General features: G+C 42.3%; 1 protein-coding gene across 6 annotated transcripts; it reads left to right on the top strand.

Moving 5' to 3' along the window:
• Positions 1-5132: 5132 nt before the first annotated feature.
• On the top strand, positions 5133-10333 carry LOC125551386. 6 transcript variants are annotated; one of them, XM_048714597.1, is made up of 7 exons: positions 5133-5865; positions 5957-6009; positions 6101-6172; positions 6621-6766; positions 8191-8247; positions 9200-9395; positions 9562-10333. In XM_048714597.1, the coding sequence occupies exons 1-7, from the start codon at positions 5754-5756 to the stop codon at positions 9667-9669; spliced, it is 744 nt and encodes a 247-aa protein (XP_048570554.1). In that variant the 5' UTR covers positions 5133-5753; the 3' UTR covers positions 9670-10333. The 6 variants fall into 6 exon arrangements, with proteins under 6 accessions (XP_048570554.1, XP_048570556.1, XP_048570558.1 ...); XM_048714599.1 differs by having other exon boundaries at positions 5134-5865; positions 9200-9317; positions 10048-10333; XM_048714601.1 differs by lacking the exon at positions 8191-8247 and having other exon boundaries at positions 5134-5865; positions 9200-9317; positions 10048-10333.
• The last annotated feature ends 11723 nt before the right edge of the window (positions 10334-22056 follow it).

Raw genomic sequence — 22056 nt, 5'->3', positions numbered from 1 at the left:
ACCAATCCGTCTTCCCATAATACAAGAGTGTTTTGAACACTGGTGTACTGTACAAAACGTTCTTATATTATGCGACGGAGGGAGTAGCTGTTAATGTAAGCACAGTGATAGACGACGTCCAATCCTTACAAGAGGACTGCAGAGCTAAACCTCTTCAAAAGCATTGGGTTGATTCTAAATTTATGTAAGAGTCCATACGGATCTTATAATGTCCACCAAATGGACGACAACGAGGCTAACATGTGCAACAATGCTACATAATCAAACAGCTATGAAAGTAAGTATGGTCATACAGGGCAGGAGGTACTCACAAGAGCAATGCAGTGTGCAGTATAGTTGTGTGATTCTGCTAACAGTTTTCATACAAGTGAGATGTTAAGGCAAATGCAGAAATGTAGTACAAATTGTGATGTGATATCATAGACAGTACCTTACGCTGCAGATGAGACGAATGTGTAACAAGATTATTCCAGTCACTGTCTGATAAATGTAGCACCGGAGACTTTACAGAATTTTTGTTTAGAGGCTTGCTATCAAAGTGCGCTTGCCTCAGGTAGGAATGATACTTCATCAACGAGTGCTTGAAAAGCGCAACCAACCCTTGCTCATCTTGACAATCCAGTTTGGTCCTCGTCTATTTAAAAGAATGAAATATTGTGTCTTCTGTCAGTAGAAACACATGCAGCAATTACCATGAATAACATTAGTACATTACTTACGCGTAAGTTGCGGAGGAAGACTGGAAATTGTTCTGTGTCTGTGTTATAATCTTTCCATGAAGGAAAGATGCGCACAAAGTTCCTCACAACAATATAAGCTTCATCTTCTAAACTGGGAAGAAATGGAACAGGGGTCCTATTTGCTGCAATTGGGCCTCTCTCTGGTTCGAAAATGGATTTGGCAACTGGTTTTGGTGTACTCTTTGCTGGAATGGGGGTTTTGCATCGTAGAGCTGGTGCTATGTCAACTGGCATCATCATACTGTTTGTTGCAGTTGGGGTCTGCTGAGTTGGGGCATCAGAAATGACCAGTGTAGTAGGGCTAGAGTCTGCTAGAGTTGGGGTGTTTTGTGGGTCAGGTGATATTGTAACTACACCTAATGGGCAATTTGATTTATCAGGTGTCACTACCTTTTCCAAATACTTTGCTTGTGCTCCTCCGCGATCATCAATCGCCCTCTTCCTTTTGAACGTATGATACACAAGAACAACATCTGAATGGATAAATATGGTATGATGATAGATGGAATACGTATTGAAAATGGATAGGCAGGGCGTATTCACATACACGATGTGTAAACTAAGCTAATGGCAGTGCAACAAAGTAGAAGCAATGCAAAACATCAGTTGCAAGATATGTGCGACCAATATAACCTTGGAAAGCTAGAGCAAGCACCTTGATGGGTGAATAAGATAGGGCATCTGCCTCTGACTCCTCCACTAGGGACCTACATTGACTTAGGTCTCCCTCTAGCTCAGAATCACTGTTAGGATCATATTCTGAGCATGATCTGTAGGTGGAGAGCATTTGCATTGCATTGCATCTAGACTTGATTTCAGTCCCTTAATGCTAAGTTTGACAGCCATGTCATTGTTCTGCTTTATTCTTTTCATGCGCGCAAGCTCATAATCATTATGATGCTGTTCAGAATCTAAGATTCATGAAAACATAAAAAGTAGTCAGATTATCTATGGAATGCATTGCGGATTAAACTCGAAGAGTGTCTCCCTATAAACCCCTGCATATGCAAAGTTGACCCCCAACCGTGCTGACCAGACCAAACACAGAAATACAAACCTCTTATATCTCTATAATAGGCAGACACACATTTCAAAACTGAAGTAGGAACATTAGATTCATATCAAATTCGTATTTGAACAAATAAACTAAGGAATTATCAGTGGCATAATGTTTAGCTTCAAGGGTGGAGTACTGGTAGTGCGACACAAAGCAAGTAGGTAGATTGTATTCCATGTAAAAGATCGTAGTCTATGTAAAAGCTGGAAATGACACTTTCTTTCTATACAATGCAATGGTCGTTGCCCACACATGATGGAAGAGATCACACAGAGAAATACTATTCACTCATGTCTATGGTTCCAGTATTTTGAAACAGGGTGGTCCACCCTAAAAGAATATTGACAACAAATATGACAAGGCAAGCATAGATGTAATGAATCAATCATTTACTTGTGAGCTTACTAGGACACGTATGCAGAATTGTAACACTACAAGAAATATGTCAACTAGTGACCTTCTGTCAGTGACCCTGGAAGAGTTGGTCATAGATCTATGACCATTTGAGACCAATTGGTCAAAAGCTATTCGGGGGGCTCCAAACCCTAAACTATAACGACCATTTTGGTCAGAAAGGTCGTAATTTCCTTACAAGAAATGGTCATAAAGCATATAACACTGGTCCGCTGCCTTATTTCTAGCTGATCATGACCAATATAGATGGTCATAACCTTGTAAATTGTGGTGGGTTGCTATGACTAGGCGCCACCTCATCAGTTTTGCCTATGTGTCAGTTTTTGCCCTAGGTTGTGAAGCAACCTATATTTCTGTCATTCCCAAAATTTCCAAAAAAATCTCATAAATTCTTTGGGTCATATCTTTGTCAAATATGTACAAAACCTTCCTTTCCTAGTTCAAAAATAATTCAACAATATTCATTTTCCTATTTTGTTCAGAAAAACACTTTGTGAAGGAAGTGCTATTTATATATTCTTGATTGCCCTCAAAATTTTTGGGCACTATTTCCTATCCAAATCATTGCCTCATGACAAAATTAAGCTCCATTTACCCAGTAAATATTCCTCGGTGAATTTCCAAAGTTTTTGTCCACCTAGAAGCATTGTGAAGGAAGTACCACCTAGGATCCTCCTTTTGAGCTGAAAATTTGTGAAGACATTCTTCTTAGTAGATGATAATCCTCAGCCAAAACTCACACCCATTGGCCATATGCATTTCCCGTACCACTAATCAAACACTTGGCTGCTAATTCATCTTTTAGCATAGTTCGGTCTCCTCATGAGAATCTTATGTTGTAATTTTCTTCCTAGCACCTACCTGGGGAGTGCCCAACCCACTAGATATGCCTAGGCCGCCCAGAACGCATGACAATGCCACGGTCACGCGGTGACCATGCGGCGGACATGCGAGCTTACGCGCTCTAGAGTTGGGGCCCTCAGCCACCATCCAAACCTCGATGTCTCGCCACCAAACCATGTATTTCTGATTAAATAGATACTTATGTACCTAAAAATGATTTTTGGAAAAAATAAAGAGCAAACTATGAGGCAGCTGCAGTTCAAATTTGACCCGCTTCCTACTAAATCGACGGGAATTTGTCTTTTTCACCGGAGGTGGCTCAAAACTTTTGACACTCAACCATTTTGTCCATTGTGCATTAAATATGGCCTAGTATTTTATAAAATTGATTAGGTCCAATTTTGCAACAAATATATGGTAGGTCCTTCACAAAAAAACTCATTTCAGGCACTCGGAAAATGGAAAATGTATTTTTCGTGAAAAGAAAATGAAAACTCCCTTAGGAAACATTGTTTGGAATTCCAAGATGCACCCTTGTGCACAATATGAGATCATTTGAACAAACTATGCCATGAGTGTGGCCATAAGATTGATCATTTGGCTTGAAAGCCATGAATCTTCACGCATGATAGCTCATTTCTGAGAACACTTTTTTAAAATAATTGCCATATTACAAGTTTAGTATTTTTCCTAGAAACTTGGTCACATATATGACACAATGCGAAGGTTTTCCAATTTTTAATTTTTTTTTAATTTTTTATGCCCGTTTTAAAATGCGGTCAAAACAGCGGGCTTGACCGTTCCTAGCTTGTGGTTGAATCTTGGAATTTTTTTGATGTTTCTCTAATTAAATAGATACTTATGCACCTAGAAATGATTTTTGGAAAAAATAAAGAGCAAACTATGAGGCAGCTGCAGTTCAAATTTGACCCGCTTCCTACTAAATCGGCGGGAATTTGTCTTTTTCATCAAAGGTGGATCAAAACTTTTGACACCCAACCATTTTGTCAATTGTGCGTTAAATATGGCATAGTATTTTATAAAGTTGATTAGGTCCAATTTTGCAACAAATATATGGTAGGTCCTTCACAAAAAAACTCATTTCGGGCACTCAGAAAATGGAAAATGTATTTTTCATGAAAAGAAAATGAAAACTCCCTTAGGCAACATTGTTTGAAATTCCAGGATGCATCCTTGTGCACAATATGAGATCATTTGAATAAACTATGCCATGAATGTGGCCATAAGATTGATCATTTGGCTTGAAAGCCATGAATCTTCACGCATGACAGCTCATTTCTGAGAACACTTTTTAAAATAATTGTCGTATTACAAGTTTATTATTTTTTCTGGAAACTTGGTCACATATAATGACACAATGCGAAAGTTTTCCAATTTATTGATTTTTTTTGAATTTTTTATGTCCGTTTCAAAATGTGGTCAAAACGGCGGGGTTGGCCGTTCCTAGCTAGTGGTTGAATCCTAGAAAACTTTTGATGTTTCTATGATTAAATAGACTTATATTCCTAGAAATGATTTTTGGAAAAAATAAAGAGCAACTATGAGGCAGCTGCAGTTCAAATTTGACCCGCTTCCTACTGAATCAGCGGAAATTTGTCTTTTTCACCAAAGATGGATTGAATCTTTTGACACCCAACCATTTGGTCAATTGTGAATTAAATATGTCCTAATATTTTAAAAAATTAATTTGGTCCAAAATTGTAACAAGTATATGGTAGGTCCTTCACAAAAGAACTCATTTTGGACACTCAAAAAATTAAAAAATGATTTAAAGGAACTCATTTCTCATAACTCTTTAAAAAATATTTGTCTTATTTCAATTCGTGATTATTCCTAAAAACTATAGTCAAATTTGCTGACACAATGAGAAGTTTTGTTTTGAATTTTTTCAGGTCATAATAAAATAGCTAACATGATTTAACACCTTAATTTTAGTCGATTATAATCAATTTAAATGGTCAAAATATCATATATGTATACTGCGTTCTGATTGATCCAGGAGCCTGTCACGCGGATCGTGCATAAATCACGGTCGGATGGTACTGGATCCAACGGCCCGCACCTCACCCTCTCACCCACCCACCGCGAGCTACCCCGAAAAAGAAACCCACCACACGCCACTCCTCTCCCTCCCCGCGCAGTGAACCCTAGCGCTCTCACCCTCTCAGCCCCGCACTTCCTCCTTCAGGATCTCGATGCGCCGCCGCCCAACCCCACTCCCTCCCTCTGGATCTCGACGCGCCGCCGCCCCCAACCCACTCCCTCCCACGTTGTCCACCGGCGTTCCCCTCACACTCTCACCGCTCAGCCCCTCGGTGGCGGCACCCTCCCCATCATGATCCCCGCTTTCCCTCAAGCGTCGCCTCTCCTTCTCGCTATCCCCCAACCCCGGCAGTGACCTCGTTTCCCTCAACAGCCAGATCCCGCTCACGCTCACATCGGGCTCCTCATCGTCCTCCTCGACCTGCTCCACCCGCCCGCGCTCCTCTCCAACTTCCTCCGTGCCGGGGTCCACCACGCCTCCACACATAGCCTCCTCAACTAGGCCAGGGGCTTCCACTTCCAATTCCGCACACAGCAGCAACTCCTCATCCTTCCCCAATGCTTCCGCCTCCGATCGATCCCACCAGAGCACCACCACCCGCCGACGCCGCCGCGCGGACCGGAGCAGAGCGCCGATGGAGGTGGTGAAGAGCCTCCTGAAGCCGAAGCCGACACCACGGCAGCAGCTGCACGAGTGGCAGCGCCACCTCCGCAACGAGGGCCGCAACATCGAGCACCAGATCCGAGGTTCCCCTCCCCTCCGTCCCCAATTCGATCCAATCTAGGGCTCTAGGCCTTCAACTGGTTGCTGATTGTTGGTTTTGGGGCCGGTGCACAGACGTGCAGAAGGAGGAGAAGAAGGTGGAGAAGGCCATCCGAGACGCCGCCAAGGTACCTACCTACATATATACTCTGCGCCATGGATCGATTTGGGCTGATTTACGGATTTGGTTTCCTCTGCTGGTGATGCTTGTTCCTGAAGGCGCTGCCAAGGAGCTCTACAAGAACAAGGCCCGGCTCAACTCCATCTCCATGCTCCTCGGCAAGATCATCGGTAATGGACACCGCCTGCATCGTATCTATCTTTCTAGATAGCATTCAGTATGGTAACATTTAGTAATTTACAGCTGCTGTTCATGATGCTATTACAAACTCTGAAATCTGGTACTTTAGTCAAATGTGCTTCCTTTCTGAACAATTGTGCACCTTGGCAAGCTCGTCGGTAGCAAACAGTTTCTACTGGCCTCGTATCATTCTATACTAGTATGGATAAATAGCATCCAAGTTTGTTGTCTACTGACCTCTACTAGTGTCTTGAATTGCTTGGGAATGGCCCGTCCTTCTGGACATGCAGTTAGTCTGAATCTGTTTTGGTAGCTAACATGCCTCGTCCTTCTGACTACCTACTTGCTCAATTCATGGCACTTGAGAATATTCATGTTCTGTTTTATCCAATGCTTATATGCTTTATGCTGATGAAAAATATCTGACCATGGCGATAGGATGTTGCGACCGATGGCCTGAATAGCAAGATCCACATGAAGATCTTGCTGAAGTGGATGTGGGGCAGGAGGATCATCAAGCTCTCGTGCACGCAGCGAGGAGCTGCTCTTCGCCTCGCCTCGCCTCGCACAAGCGACGTCGTCAGGTTGCAAGCAAATATTCGTGTCTGCTCTTTCACTAGTGTCGACCCTTGCTTTTGTTGCTAATAATACACGCATGCTCCACAACTAATACAGAAGATGCATTTCCATCCCATCTAGTAGGTGCTGACTCGATGCAAACAAATAAAATATAATTAGTAGGTATTATATGCTGAACGATGCTAGCTGCTGTACCAATGTGATGTTGCTTGCTTGATTGATGATTACTTGTCATTAACTAGAAAAAAGAAGAAGAAAAACCTGGTCTATTTGATTTGATGAGAATCCTGTATCCCATTCATTAGACAACTAATACTACTACTTGTATTTGCATGTTTGCTTGCTTGCTTGTAGCACTATCAAGTGTGAGGAAATTCAGTACTAGGATGTGTGGAGCGACATGAATTCGTTGCTACCGTGGTATCTGTATTCCATTGTTCAGATGATTGGGCCATGGAAGTTATGCATGGTAGCATAAAAGACGTCTTCCTTCTTAGCCTCTAGGCTGGCGTAGTTTGCCTGTTCTTAGTGTAGGTAGCTAGATAATATCTACCTCGGTTTTCATGATGCTCTGTATGGTTGCCATGTTTAGAATATATCCACCTCCTTGTTGTGATTGCAATAACATGATTATAGTATGTTAAGTAGTTGCTAATTTAGAATTCGAGGTGAAATGCTTGGAACATCTGTGTATACATGCAGTATGCATCAGCTCAGCTCAGTGACATGCTCTTTATTCCAGGATTTGCCTTGGGATGTGTACACATCCGTAGTTTGTTGCAATGCATGGACAAGTTCAGTTGATATGTTAATGTGTACACATCTACATATCTGTAGTTCGCTGCAACATATGCACATGTTCAGTTGATATGTAGATGTTCTTGTGCTATGTTCCTGGACTAGCAAGTGCCAAGTAGAACCATGTCATTTAGGCTGGTTTGTGCTGGGATCAGAGGATGAGATTGTCGTTCCATTGTGATGAAACTGAGTTTATTGACGGTCCAGTGCTGATCAGATACAACTTCAGTGCTAAACATATTCATAAGCAACATAAATTTGTTGCCACCATGTTATCTGTATTCCTTTGCTCAGATGATTGGGCCCTGGAAGTTGTGCATGGTAGCATACAATACGAGTTTCTTTATATCCTCTAGTTTGGTTTCAGTTTGCTCATTTTTAGAATATGTCCAGCTCCTTGTTGTCATGATTGCAATACATATTGATATGTAAACCACTTGCCAGTTTAGAACGCAAAGAGAAATGATTGTACCAAATGGATGTGTATGCAGTATGCACCACTTCGGTTCAGTGACATGTTCTGATTTTTGCTCAAGATTTTCTTGTTGCTTGTGAAGTTGGTAGTAATGCACCTGCTTTAACTTTTGAGATCTTTTTAATTAATGTAAGTATGGATGAATTCTTATTACAGTAAGACACGTGGTATGGGAGCTGGGCGCAAGCTCAAGACCCACCGCAGGAACCAGAGGTGGGCTGACAAGGCATACAAGAAGAGCTACTTGGCCAATGAGTGGAAGAAACCCTTCGCTGGATCTATACATCAGCTCCCATGATATTGCATTAGCTATAATCTGTACTACTAAAAGAGGAGTATAAACTAGAGTAAATTTTTCAGCCGTTATCTTTGTTTTCTTTTGGGCTGATGCTCTCCACTGGAGTACAGCTGGGTACTGCATCTCTTTTTGCATTCCTTGTTTAGTCAGTGCTTGAACATTTTTTAAAAGATGAATTGGAGTACTCCTGGAGAGCAGTACATGGAGTATAGCTGTAACTTCTTGCAGTATAGTTGTAGCAGTCCATTAAGAGTAGTTTTGCATCAGTAGAATTGGGAGTGTGATGTGGAGGTAAGAGTGGAGTCTCTACTCTAGAAAGAGGGCTCCGACTCGCTGTTTAGCTCATTTGATTTCTGTGGTTTCCAGTTTAGTGTAGGAACACAGCAATGTGGCTAGAGTTTGATTTTCAGTCGGCATAGTCTGCCTATGCTACTGATTTGTTGCAGGTAATAAGAATTTGTAGGTTTAGTATGAACGTTGCTTAATCCATTGGATGGCCTTTGGCTGGTTTAGTTGGTATCTAGTCTAGAATAAATTATTTTTCCCATTTTTTGTTTCCTTGCTGGACATGTCATGCATCAAGTGCTGATGCTGCTGTTTACTACTCCCGCCGTAAAGAAATATAAGACCGTTTAGATCACTACTTTAGTGATCTAAATTCTCTTATATTTCTTTACAAGAGAGTGCATGGTATTATTGCTAGCTATATATATGCCTGCTACTGATTGATGCTCTTGTGGTTAGGATTCTACACGTCGAAGTGATGCTTTTGCATTGTTTTCCTTCCTCATGCACTTGCAAAATATATGTTATTCCCTTTTCGATTTGACCTCAAAATTTCTGACTCCTCCTATCCGTGTGCAACAGTGATGCTTTGGATTTCATTCATGCAGCAGAGGACAAGGGCTTCATGGCCAAACAAGGCGCATGGTGCTCGCAAGCGACGAACGGAGGCTGTTCGACATCGTCTACACAAACCACCATTGTGATCTCCTCCCTTTGCTATGCTACAACCATGCTCTGTTTCATGTGTCAGTTAGGATTTCGATTTTTTTTTGCCGTGGTTGAGTCCTTGCCGACTGTTGCGTTGATGATCAAGTGCTGGTGCTTCATTTGGCAATTTGATTTGCTGCTGGTAATTAGTAGTATTAGAGTGCCGTTGGTTTATTAGGATGTGGCTGAAACCATTGGATGGCCTTCCTGGACATGTTCGATTTTTTTTTGCCGTGGTTGAGTCCTTGCCGACTGTTGCGTTGATGATCAAGTGCTGGTGCTTCATTTGGCAATTTGATTTGCTGTTGGTAATTAGTAGTATTAGAGTGCCGTTGGTTTATTAGGATGTGGCTGAAACCATTGGATGGCCTTCGTGGACATGTTATCCAGAATTAGTACTTGTCCCATTTTTTGTTTCCTAGCTGGACATGCTATGGTTCAAGTGTCGATGATGTCTAGTAGTAGTTTGCTAGCTATATACCTGCTACTGATTGATGCTCTTTTGATCTCCTGGAATTATATTATACTATATCTAGTGTTCTTGTGGTTCTGTGAAGATGCATCACAAACATCCAGGTCTTTGAAGTTGGCTGAATCTGTTGCTTTATCATATATTTGGTCCATAAATCTACATTTCTATGAGATCTCTTTCAATATTTTTTTGATAGTCCAGGAATAATAGCGACTCTAATGCTAGTACCTATGTGTTCACTCTTTTACAGGAGCTCCAGGTCTACGAAATTTGAAGTTTGAAGCCGTATACTCAGCGAAGAGTTGTCTCTTATGTTTGACTGTAATAGATTGTAAATATTGTAATATTGTAACAATAGGCATATTGGGGATGTAATAGACTATGTACATATTGTAGTAGACTTAGTGTTATTTGATGAACTACATTTGTACTATTCTGTCTGAAATATTGATTATGTATGTGATTTGAAAATGTGTGGAATGGAAACATGACTTGTGGGACCCACTTATGAAAATAATCTGAGCAGTTTTGAAATCTTTGTCAAGTGGGCCCAATGTGTGAGATGATGACAAGTGGGATCAGCTCCAAAATATAATGGCCCAAACAATGTTAAAGGCCACGACCTAGAAAAAAAGGTTGAATTGTTGGTCCAGGCCCAGGTAGCTAAAAAATTGGTAGAATTTTTGTATATAAATGGGCTGAATTGTTGGGCTTGCCCATGTAAAACACCTAATCAGACCAGGCTGAATCTTGTTAATGACCTTTTCAATTGGACGCAATTTTGCCACATCAGATCCGACATGGCCTGGGCGGACAACCAGTGACCAAAACAAAAGGTTATGAGTTCAACGATCTTTTGTTTGGTCGTAAACGTCTACGACCTTCTCACAGAGAAGGTCGTTAATTTCAGTTTATGACCGCCAGCTTTTGACCTTCTGTTTTTTGTCACAAAAAGGTCACAAATGAGAAACAATGACCTTTGAGTGACCAATAGTAAGGTCACAAGTTGACATATTTCTTGTAGTGTAACTGCAGTAAGAGACCGTCCAAAATCTGAATCTAGAAGTTTGTCTAGCACTTATTGTTTGCAACTAATCGACATGAATAATTGGATATCATATCAAATGAGTAAGAAAGACAAGTAAAATTGTGAACAAACCTGGCCGGCAGTACTAATCTGGGTCAATGTAACTACGACCAACAATCCAAAATGACTAGTGTCTATTCCTAGGGACAGAATTTTGAAACCCTGTGAACTTTACAGGTACTAAAGATTACTGAAATACATCTGAACAATTAAGTGTAGGTAGCACTCAGCACACAACAAACCCTAATGACAGTCCTGCCTAATGAGTAATGAATCAATTAAAAAATGGGTGATGAGGAGTGGCTGCTGAGTGTTGAGGATGTATCTCAGGATAAATCGGGTTGGCTTAGTGGGTGCTGCATGTGTGAGCCCTGAACGGACTGGGAAGGTAGGCACGATAGCGCGCCCGGGCAGCGGTGACGCTGTTGGGCGAGCGGATCCTGACCTCCTAGAGTCATGCCGTCCGGGGATGGCAAGTCGCCGTCGAGGCAGGCGGCTGGGGGCGAGTAGAGATCGGAAGCGCGCAGCAAAACAGAGGGGAATCGGGGCCTGGGCCGACCCAAAATCCCAGGGTGGGCCGCGGCCCACTGTGGGCACCTTGTAGAGATACACACCCGAGCGGCGAATATGCATTTTCAAAACTAAATTAGGAACATTTAGCTGACCAATTAAACGACTCTTTTTTAATAATATTAGATTCATATTCGAACAACCAAGCTTGTTTAGCTTGATGGGTGGAGCAGTGCTATTATGACACGAAGCACGTATGCTGATCGTATAGTGATCATAAAAGGGGGAAGCTCTAAGCATTTTTTTGAGTAAAAGAGGGTTTCCCCTCCGATTTCTATTAAAGAAACCACCACGGAACCAACATGATCAATTAAACCCTAAGCATGATCAATTAAACCCTATTATGACTGTGCGATGGCAGATTTAAAGCTGGAAACCGGGGAAATGCTATTTAGCATCCATTGTTTGCTTCGAACTAATAACTAAATTCTAAGAGCTGAAAAAGAAAGTACATTAACCAAGTTACGATCTATTTTCTGGTTGAGATCAAAAAGTTGTGGAGATTTGAAGTACCACCTCTCTTTCGGCGCTGTGTAGGCATCGAGGGTGCGATGTTGTCGGTGGCGTTGTAGTAGTTCTACGACGGTAGATGGGTGCATCGGGGGATAAGTCCCATTGCGGTGGAAGAGAAGGTTGTGTGAGCACCCTCGGCAAAGAGGACGACGGCGCCGATGAAGCGTGAGGACGCGATGCAAGGCTCTTGGTCCGTCGCTGTGGATGAGAAACATCCATCTCTAGCAAGGGACAACGCAGTCATGGTAGGCGCTCCGACATGGTGGAGGACGGTGGCAATGGATGGGGTGGAGGACGGTGGCGATGGATGGGGTGGAGGACGGCGACGATGGATGGGGTGGCGGACGGAGGAGCCTGGTGTGGGGATGGTGGTCTAGCGCGGACGGTGTTTGAATGGGAAAATGGATTGAGAGGTACGGGGAGCCATGTTTTTGGGATGTGCCTGTCTAAAATATGGGAAAGTTACGAACTTAGCCCCCGTTTAAAATTTGGACGTTTCGTCGGTTGGGGATAGGAGGGTAATCTCGCATCTCGCAAATATTTGCCCAGAGCAATTTCAGGCGAGGAGAGGGTGTTTTGGCGCCCATGATTGGCGCCCACGGTGTATGAACAGGGCTGACAGGTAGGGCGGTTGTGTCACGTCTGAGTGAACTTACAAACCTGCCCCTATTGAAAATATTTGCCTACATCGATTTCGGCCGAGTCAAGTTTGTTTTGCCCTCCACCGTGTATGAATGGGGAAATGGAGGGAGAAACAGAGGTCTTTTGGACGAGCTTGAATCAAATGTGTTTTTCCGCCCATGTTTGGCGCCCACCGTGTTGGAATGGGCTCAGAGATGGTCGGGCCACGTCTAATTGAAGTTACTAACCTACCCGTATTGAGAGCAGCGGAAATAGGGCCGATGGATTGTCCGTGTAAGGGGTAGATAGTAATTTCCATCTCCCAAACACTTGGCTTTGGGCAACCGACGTGGGAGTGGACATTTTGCCGCTTCTTTCGAATTTTGGGACAATAAGAATCCATTTTTACCCTGGCAACTAAATCCGAATCCATTTTGTATTCCTATATGAATCTTTATAAATCATTCTATGTGTTTTATATACCTTAGAAAGCATGACAAAGATGTATTCCACTGTCATATATGAGTATGATTTACAAATGCTGATACTCAAATTCAGAAGCTAGAATCTAGTTTAAGGTGAATTTGAATATTTGGTACACTTTATGTCCAACTCAAATGTCACACGCAGCATAATGTGTACTCCCATTTAGATATGTACACAAGCGATGTATCAAGATTCAAATACCGAGTCAATCAACCAGTAATGTACAAAACTAACAGGCATATAAACACTTATAGAGTATATGGATCAATAATATCAACTAACATACATAGGTCAGGCCGCTGTACTTTTTTTTTGCTAGAAGAGCATCCTTTTTAGCGCAGCTAGTACAACATCTTGGCCCTTTCCGGTGCGTGCCACATATGGTCCATCGATACTACTATTATTGTTGAATGCACATTCAGCCCGATTGGCATATTTGTAGGTCTGGCACAACAATCAAATGAAATGTTTCCGAGTCTTATCAATTAATACAGACTTGTGCTCAAATAAAATTACAAACCAAAAAAACAATTATTACATGATCTCTAAAACAAATGGTTTGATCGGTTACATGAACAAACAACACAAAGGTTATTCAACAATGGAAAGAACATTTCACCTATGATTTACCAAGTGGGAATTTAATTTCCTTTTTTTACTTCAGGACCTTAACAATGCGGTTAGTCTCAGCTTGCTTCGTTTTGAAATCCACCAAATATTTAATGGTTGTCTTGAGTACTACTTGTGATTGTGCTGTTTTCTTCCTCAACATGTCAACTTCATCTCTAAGTGCAGAAGCAGAATCTCTTTCTACCACTAGTTTACCCTATAGAGCATCAGTAGTTGGCAATTCATGATGCACGATTGGGCCGGTGCCACTATTGTGGGATGATACAACGTCCATGGGGACCTCGCTCTTTGATCATGGGCTAACCTGTTTTGCCATTAAAGTTCCGATTGGATTCCAAAAAGTTGAAGTTAGCAAAACATCTCAACTGGGAGTTATAACAACAAACCAGTTGAACAAACAAGGAAATAAAGAGTTTCAATTGGATGTTGAAAAGTAGTTATTAACATCATTGTAACCAGTTGTTGCAGCAACAAAGCAGTTAAATAAACAAGTTTTGCAAAATGTACCTGTTGTGGCATTGAAGTTTCTCTTGGATCCTGAAAAGTTGAGTAGCCAGTAACGTGATTAGAGCAACCGGTTGCAGCAGCAGAGCAGTTAAACAAACAAGTTTTGCAAAAGGAACCTGTTGTGGCAATGGAGTTTCTATTGGATCCTGAAAATTTGAGTAGTCAGTAACTTGATTAGAGCAACAAGTTACAACAGCAAACCTGTTACATAAATATATTTTTGAAAATGTACCTGCTGTGCAATTGGACTTCCAATTGGATTCTGAAAACGTGAAGTTGGTAAGATGATTACAACAACAAGTTACAGCAGCAAACCAGGTAAACAAGGAAGTTTCTGAAAACATACCTCTTGTGCCAACTGAGTTTCAGTTGGATCCTGCAAACTTGAATGTTAGCAATCAATAAATAAAGTTTTGCAACAGCCATAAGAAACTAACATCAAACTAGTAAAGCTAACCAGTTTTGGCAACATATTTAATTACACATGAACTAGTAAAACTAACAAGTTCTTGGCAACGTATTAAAGTAACAAGTCGGTATCGTTTACCAGCAACATAGACATCTGTAAGTTTCTTTGATGTAAGAAAAATGATTCCAACACATATATAAGTTAAAAAGACGGTGCCCCTCATATAAACCTGACCGTTGTCTATCTATGAACATGCAAACATTACTAGTGCTACAAGTGATAACAACAAATTAAATAAACATGGTATCAGAACGTAAATTACACGTGAATTCTGCTGCACCCTAGAAGTACATATGACCAGCTATCTACGTGCTTAAGTAGCTATTTAAGTTCAGGAAAACAGGTAATTCTTAACAGTAAGTATCAAACACATAGATAGGTGCAGCCTATAATAGGATTAATAGGCTATGGCATCATGTAATCAGTAGCAAACTAAATTAAGCCAACAATTTTGCAATAAGTGGCTAACTAAAATTCCGAGAAGCAAGTAACTGAACTTACGCTAGCTCTTTGTACAAGCACATTGCAACTTCTTTTTCGCTTACAAGCTTCTACGAAGGAGTCCATGGCATCAATTGCTTGGATACGCAGTCCCAATACTTCTTTCTTTCCACACTGCATTGGTAAGTCGAATGGTTAATCTGGTAAGATGGTGCGTCCTTAATATGTTATATGAGGACGTGTAGTCAGACTAGTTTTAGCCACACACATCACACCGGCTTTTACTGTATATTTCATGCGATTACATTTGGCATATCGAGATCTAAGCAATCTAAAATAGGATGAAAAGACTGGCATTCTTCACATTATTGGCCAACTCAGTTCGTAGAAACAAGCAATTCAACCATTTTGTGGGTAAATCAAAAGCGCCACTTGAATATTTTTCACTACCCCAATAAACATGCAAAAAGGGGCGACGCCATCATAGGGGCTGGTATGGGTGGCCGCCTCTGGTGGCTGGAAAGTGTGCACCTAATTTGAGTCGTCTAGGTTGGCCCAGGCGAGTTATGTTTGTCCCAACGCACGAGCAGGCAATGTAAAAATGAAGAAAAATGTTTCAATTTGGATGGGCCTATAACGTCAGTGCAAGGCAGGCCCTATAGCAGGCTCGCGGCCCAAATGAGCGCCTCCCATATCGATCGACAACAGGAAAAATCCCAATTCGTTCCCTCCAGCCTCCAGCCTGGTTTGCTCCTAACCTTGCCGCCGCTGGACAGACCGGCACGACACTTCCTCGCGCCCTCGTTGGAGGGCGGTCGCCAGGCTTCAAGCGAATGGAAGGACAAGAAGATGAAGATCCAGCCCTCGGTGTAGCCTGCATGGGAGGCAACGGCGACATCACGGGCATGGCACCGAGCTTTCGCAAATGGACAGTCGCAGCCCTCTAAGTGCAGAAGCAGAATCTCTTTCTACCACTAGTTTACCCTATAGAGCATCAGTAGTTGGCAATTCATGATGCACGATTGGGCCGGTGCCACTGTTGTGGGATGATACAACGTCCATGGGGACCTCGCTCTTTGATCATGGGCTAACCTGTTTTGCCATTAAAGTTCCGATTGGATTCCAAAAAGTAGAAGTTAGCAAAACATCTCAATTGGGAGTTATAACAACAAACCAGTTAAACAAACAAGGAAATAAAGAGTTTCAATTGGATGTTGAAAAGTAGTTATTAACATCATTGTAACCAGTTGTTGTAGCAGCAAAGCAGTTAAACAAACAAGTTTTGCAAAATGTACCTGTTGTGGCATTGAAGTTTCTCTTGGATCCTGAAAAGTTGAGTAGCCAGTAACGTGATTAGAGCAACCGGTTGCAGCAGCAAAGCAGTTAAACAAACAAGTTTAGCAAAAGGAACCTGTTGTGGCAATGGAGTTTCTATTGGATCCTGAAAATTTGAGTAGTTAGTAACTTGATTAGAGCAACAAGTTACAACAGCAAACCTGTTACACAAATATATTTTTGAAAATGTACCTGCTGTGCAATTGGACTTCCAATTGGATTCTGAAAACGTGAAGTTGGTAAGATGATTACAACAACAAGTTACAGCAGCAAACCAGGTAAACAAGGAAGTTTCTAAAAACATACCTCTTGTGCCAACTGAGTTTCAGTTGGATCCTGCAAACTTGAATGTTAGCAATCAATAAATAAAGTTTTGTAAGAGCCATAAGAAACTAACATCAAACTAGTAAAGCTAACCAGTTTTGGCAACATATTTAATTACACATGAACTAGTAAAACTGACAAGTTCTTGGCAACGTATTAGAGTAACAAGTCGGTATCGTTTACCAGCAACATAGACATCTGTAAGTTTCTTTGATGTAAGAAAAATGATTCCAACACATATATAAGTTAAAAAGACGGTGTCCCTCATATAAACCTGATCGTTGTCTATCTATGAACATGCAAACATTACTAGTGCTACAAGTGATAACAGCAAATTAAATAAACAGGGTATCAGAACGTAAATTACACGTGAATTCTGCTGCACCCTAGCAGTACATATGACCATCTATCTACGTGCTTAAGTAGCTATTTAAGTTCAGGCAAACAGGTAATTCTTAACAGTAAGTATCAAACACATAGATAGGTGCGGCCTATAATAGGATTAATAGGCTATGGCATTATGTAGTCAGTAGCAAACTAAATTAAGCCAAGCAACGTAACTGAACAATTTTGCAATAAGTGGCTAACTAAAATTCCGAGAAGCAAGTAACTGAACTTACGCTAGCTCTTTGTACAAGCACATTGCAACTTCTTTTTCGCTTACAAGCTTCTACGAAGGAGTCCATGGCGTCAATTGCTTGGATACACAGTCCCAATACTTCTTTCTTTCCACACTGCATTGGTAAGTCGAATGGTTAATCTAGTAAGATGGTGCGTCCTTGATATGTTATATGAGGACGTGTAGTCAGACTAGTTTTAGCCACACACATCACACCGGCTTTTACTGTATATTTCATGCGATTACATTTTGCATATCGAGATCTAAGCAATCTAAAATAGGATGGAAAGACTGGCATCCTTCACATTATTGGCCAACTCAGTTCATAGAAACAAGCAATTCAACCATTTTGTGGGTAAATCAAAAGCGCCACTTGAATATTTTTCACTACCCCAATAAACATGCAAAAGGGGGCGACGCCATCGTAGGGGCTGGTATGGGTGGCCGCCTCGGGTGGCTGGAAAGTGTGCACCTAATTTGAGTCGTCTAGGTTGGCCCAGGCGAGTTATGTTTGTCCCAACGCATGAGCAGGCAATGTAAAAATGAAGAAAAATGTTTCAATTTGGATGGGCCTATAACGTAAGTGCAAGGCAGGCCCTATAGCAGGCTCGCGGCCCAAATGAGCGCCTCCCATATCGATCGACAACAGGAAAAATCCCAATTCGTTCCCTCCAGCCTCCAGCCTGGTTTGCTCCTAACCTTGTCGCCGCTGGACAGACCAGCACGACACTTCCTCGCGCCCTCGTTGGAGGGCGGTCGCCGGGCTTCAAGCGAATGGAAGGACAAGAAGATGAAGATCCAGCCCTCGGTGTAGCCTGCATGGGAGGCAACGGCGACAGCACGGGCATGGCACCGAGATTTCGCAAATGGACAGTCGCAGCTTTCAAGAGCAACATGCGCAATGAGCAGGTACATCACATCCTGATTATATCTAATTCAACTATTCAATTTCTCGCCAATAGTTAAACCTGACGGTGTTGTGAAACTGCTGAATCTATGAGAAAATCAAACCAATTTCTACTTATTTTATAACTCCCCCAATCAATACTGAACTGATTGAATCTGATGTATCTAATCAAGTTTCCGGTGCAAACATACAAGCTCATGTTGTTCTTGAGCTTGAAGTGTCTAATGAATAGACTGCTAATGAAGGATTTGATGCCAACATTTTGCATGCTCCTGGTGATGAACATATAGTGTCTAATGAGGGATCTAATGCAAGCATTTTGCAAGCTCCCATTGAAGGATTTAGTGTCTAATGATGATCTGCTATGTTGAGAGAGACATAGAGATTTGTAGGCATTGATGACAAGCAAATTATAGTACATTTTCATGGCTTCAGGAAACGTCGAGGCCATCTACCAGAAAGGCCCCGTATCATGACAACGTAGCATAAATACTTTTCTAATCTGTTGTTCGAAACTATTGGCGTACTTGTGCAGGATAGATATATTGATATGCAGTTTGCGCACTCGTTATAGGTGCAATTATACTTCGATATTTTCAGCCAGAGAACGAATAATTCAAGTAGGTACAGACCATGTTAGTAGTCCTTGTACACCATGTTGAATTTTGTGTTTTTGGTGCTTGCATCATTTAGTGTTTTATAATCTGAACTACTTTGGATCATTAGCTGGTTTTCAAAGTGCATGTAGCTTCACATTTCTCAAGTTATGTTGATTTCCGGAGTGCAAGTGCCTTCGTATTTTTTATGTTAAATGTTCGCCCCTGGTAACTTGAATTCGTGGATCCACCACTGCACACAAATAATACACGTAGGCCAGTACGGATTAAATGAAATGCATGGACTTACGCTAGCTCGTTGTACAGGCTCACTATAGCTCTGCTTGCACTTGGGATGTTCCATGTACAAGTCCATGTTACCACTTGCTTGGATGTGCAGGCCTTGTGCTCCTTGCATCCCCCTCTACATTTTTGACACAGCGAATGGTTGATCAAATAAGAGGAATCGACCTTGCTGTTGTACCGGAGGACAAATACTTACAAGGTTATACGGGTGTGCAGGATGTGTACCAGATCCGGTAGCACCGTCATGCTTCGCTAAAAATGGGTTTTCTTGTTTCAGATGATATCTCTAGAAGAAACAAAAGTTAAAGTCAGAGTTGCATAGGCGTGTAAGGTAAGAGAGCAGTGAAAGGATATCCAAACATCGTCGGAATAGTGCATAAGGGAGTGATGTGTGGATACCTAGTTCGGGTCGGCGTTTGGGCACGCTCGCCTAGCTAGAGTGCGGGTCACTTCAGAGCCGTTGAGGGTGATGCGCTGGCGTTGGCTGGTCGCACATGGATGCAGATCTTGAGTGGAAGGGGAGCACTATGATGCGGTGGACGATACCGTTGGTGAAGCCCCAACGGCCTCGGGGGGCGGAGGTGCGACAATGTGCTCGGTGAAGTATCCCCGGTGAGGTGGGAGACGGCGTCGGTGAAGCGCACCTGATGTGGTGGAACTCGGTGTCTGTGAGGCACGTCGGTAGCGGCGGCCGACGTTGTTAGTGGATCAACCAGTGCGGTGGACAAGGGCGTAGATGAGGTAGCTCCGGTGCGGTGGTGAAGCGCGGTCGTCGTCATCGTCATCGTTGTCCGGCACAGAGGTGGGGAAAGAGACGAGACGAGGGGTGATTCAAACTTTGCTTGGGTTGGCGGCAAATTAGGGATTTGAGCAATCTGGGCACGGAAGGGGACGGTGGAGAAGGGAGATTTTGCAGGGATGGAATTGGGGCCGCCAGATATTTCAATCCGAAACGTGGCAGCGTGAACTTATTTTGTCGTCGTTATTTTGGGGGGGGGGGGGGGGGGGGGGGGTTGGGTGCTAAGCATCAGTACGACACACACGGCCACCACGATACGACCCTGGTCTGCCTGGTGTGCCTACTTTTGAGAATGCAAACGAATCTTCTTTCATTTGCAAACGAATTTGTATGTATTACCATGCCCGTGTTTTCCTTGCAAATAGTTAGTCATTCGAAATGACATACTATAAATTAATTAATGAGGAGTTATTTGAAAAAAAATCGAAATGGTATCCACGCTAACGTGGATTAGAGTGTGTGTCACATAATTAGTTATTTGAATTAGAGTGTGTGTCGCATAGCAATCTTCAATTCTAACGAGGATTTTGCATTTCACGATATCCATGCTACTTTTTTAATACAAATTCATATGTATATGATGAACACCATGGTAGTGAAAAAACTTTGGATGGATTCAAACATATGACCTACAAAATAGCACAACAATCAAGTCAATGTCAACTTTTCCAAACCTAAAATGGCACGAATTCGAAATAATTATCCATATGCATGGTCCTTAGTTCAAATCTTACAATGTACACGGAATTGAAACATCGATATTAAGTCTCGTACTATCTACATTCAAATGTTGTTTTTAGCCCCCCCGGCACACATGCTACATACTTCCTGTATAGGTCAATTTCCTCTCCTAACCACCTTAGGAAGCTATCTGTTTCTGACACACGTTCATTCTTTCTCTCCATGTTTCGATCTCTAACTCTCTCAACTACACAACCCCCTTTTTTCCACTCTGTTACCAGATGTATTTACCTCACACACCCGCCATTGCACCCCATGCCGAGCTCTCCCTATCTCTCTCTCTCTCCCTCCCATCCTCACTTGCTAGATACATGCATTGCCTATCTAGCACCCCAACCTCTAGTGCGCATGCATGCACGTTTTCTATCTAGGTCACTATCTCGAGACTGTCTCACTCTTTCTTCCGCACGGCGTGCCACACTGGCTCAATCTCGCTGTCTTTATCTGAGTCTCGATTAACCTTGTTTTCTTTCACACACAAATGATATATCTCCCTATTCGGGCCTCGATCGACACACTCTATACTCTGTCACACAGATTGTTTATCTAGGTCAGTCCATCCAAGCCGCCCCCACTCTTTTGACCTCATGGCGGGCTATGCTCGCTCAATCTCTCTCTCTCGCTCGTTCTCCCTCCCTCTCTCTCTCTTTGTATGTCTCGGTTGACCTCGCTCTTTCTCAGACACAAATGATATATCTCCATGTTTGAACCCAAATCGACAATTCATATTGTATACTCTCTCATGCACATTGTCTATCTAGGTCACTCTCTCTAACCCGTCTTACTCTTTCGATCGCACGATGACCCACCCTCGCTCAATCTCTCTCCCTTTATATATGTAATCGATTGACCTTGCTTCCTCCAACACACAAAATATATATCTTACAACCCTCACCCTTCCCAAAAGCTCAATCCGACAATATCTCTCCAGAGCATATATATCTTTTCAATGAATGTCGGACCACACACACTTTGTCTCTCTATCTATATGTCTCTCTATTGACCTCGCTCACGCCGTATCTTCCACACATTCTGGCAAAGCCGGAGCTATTTACATTGTGAGGGGGACTCCAACCATGGATTAATTTGTGTAGGCATTTATTCCGGTGGGTTTGGATTATATTTTCGTAGCACTCGGCCCACAACTACTCCGAACACCGTTGCAACCCTCGCACCTCCCCCAATTGATTCCCTTCTGGCTCGGTCGTCGCTCTCTCGCATGTCCTTTCTCGCCTTCAACGTGGCACCATGGTATTATTGAAAAAAACTCTATTGTTCTCTTTAATTATTACAAATAAGCTACAAAAC

Source organism: Triticum urartu, chromosome 4, assembly GCF_003073215.2.
Source record: "Triticum urartu cultivar G1812 chromosome 4, Tu2.1, whole genome shotgun sequence".
Taxonomy (NCBI): Eukaryota; Viridiplantae; Streptophyta; class Magnoliopsida; order Poales; family Poaceae; genus Triticum; species Triticum urartu.
This window is presented reverse-complemented; position numbering and strand designations above follow the sequence as displayed.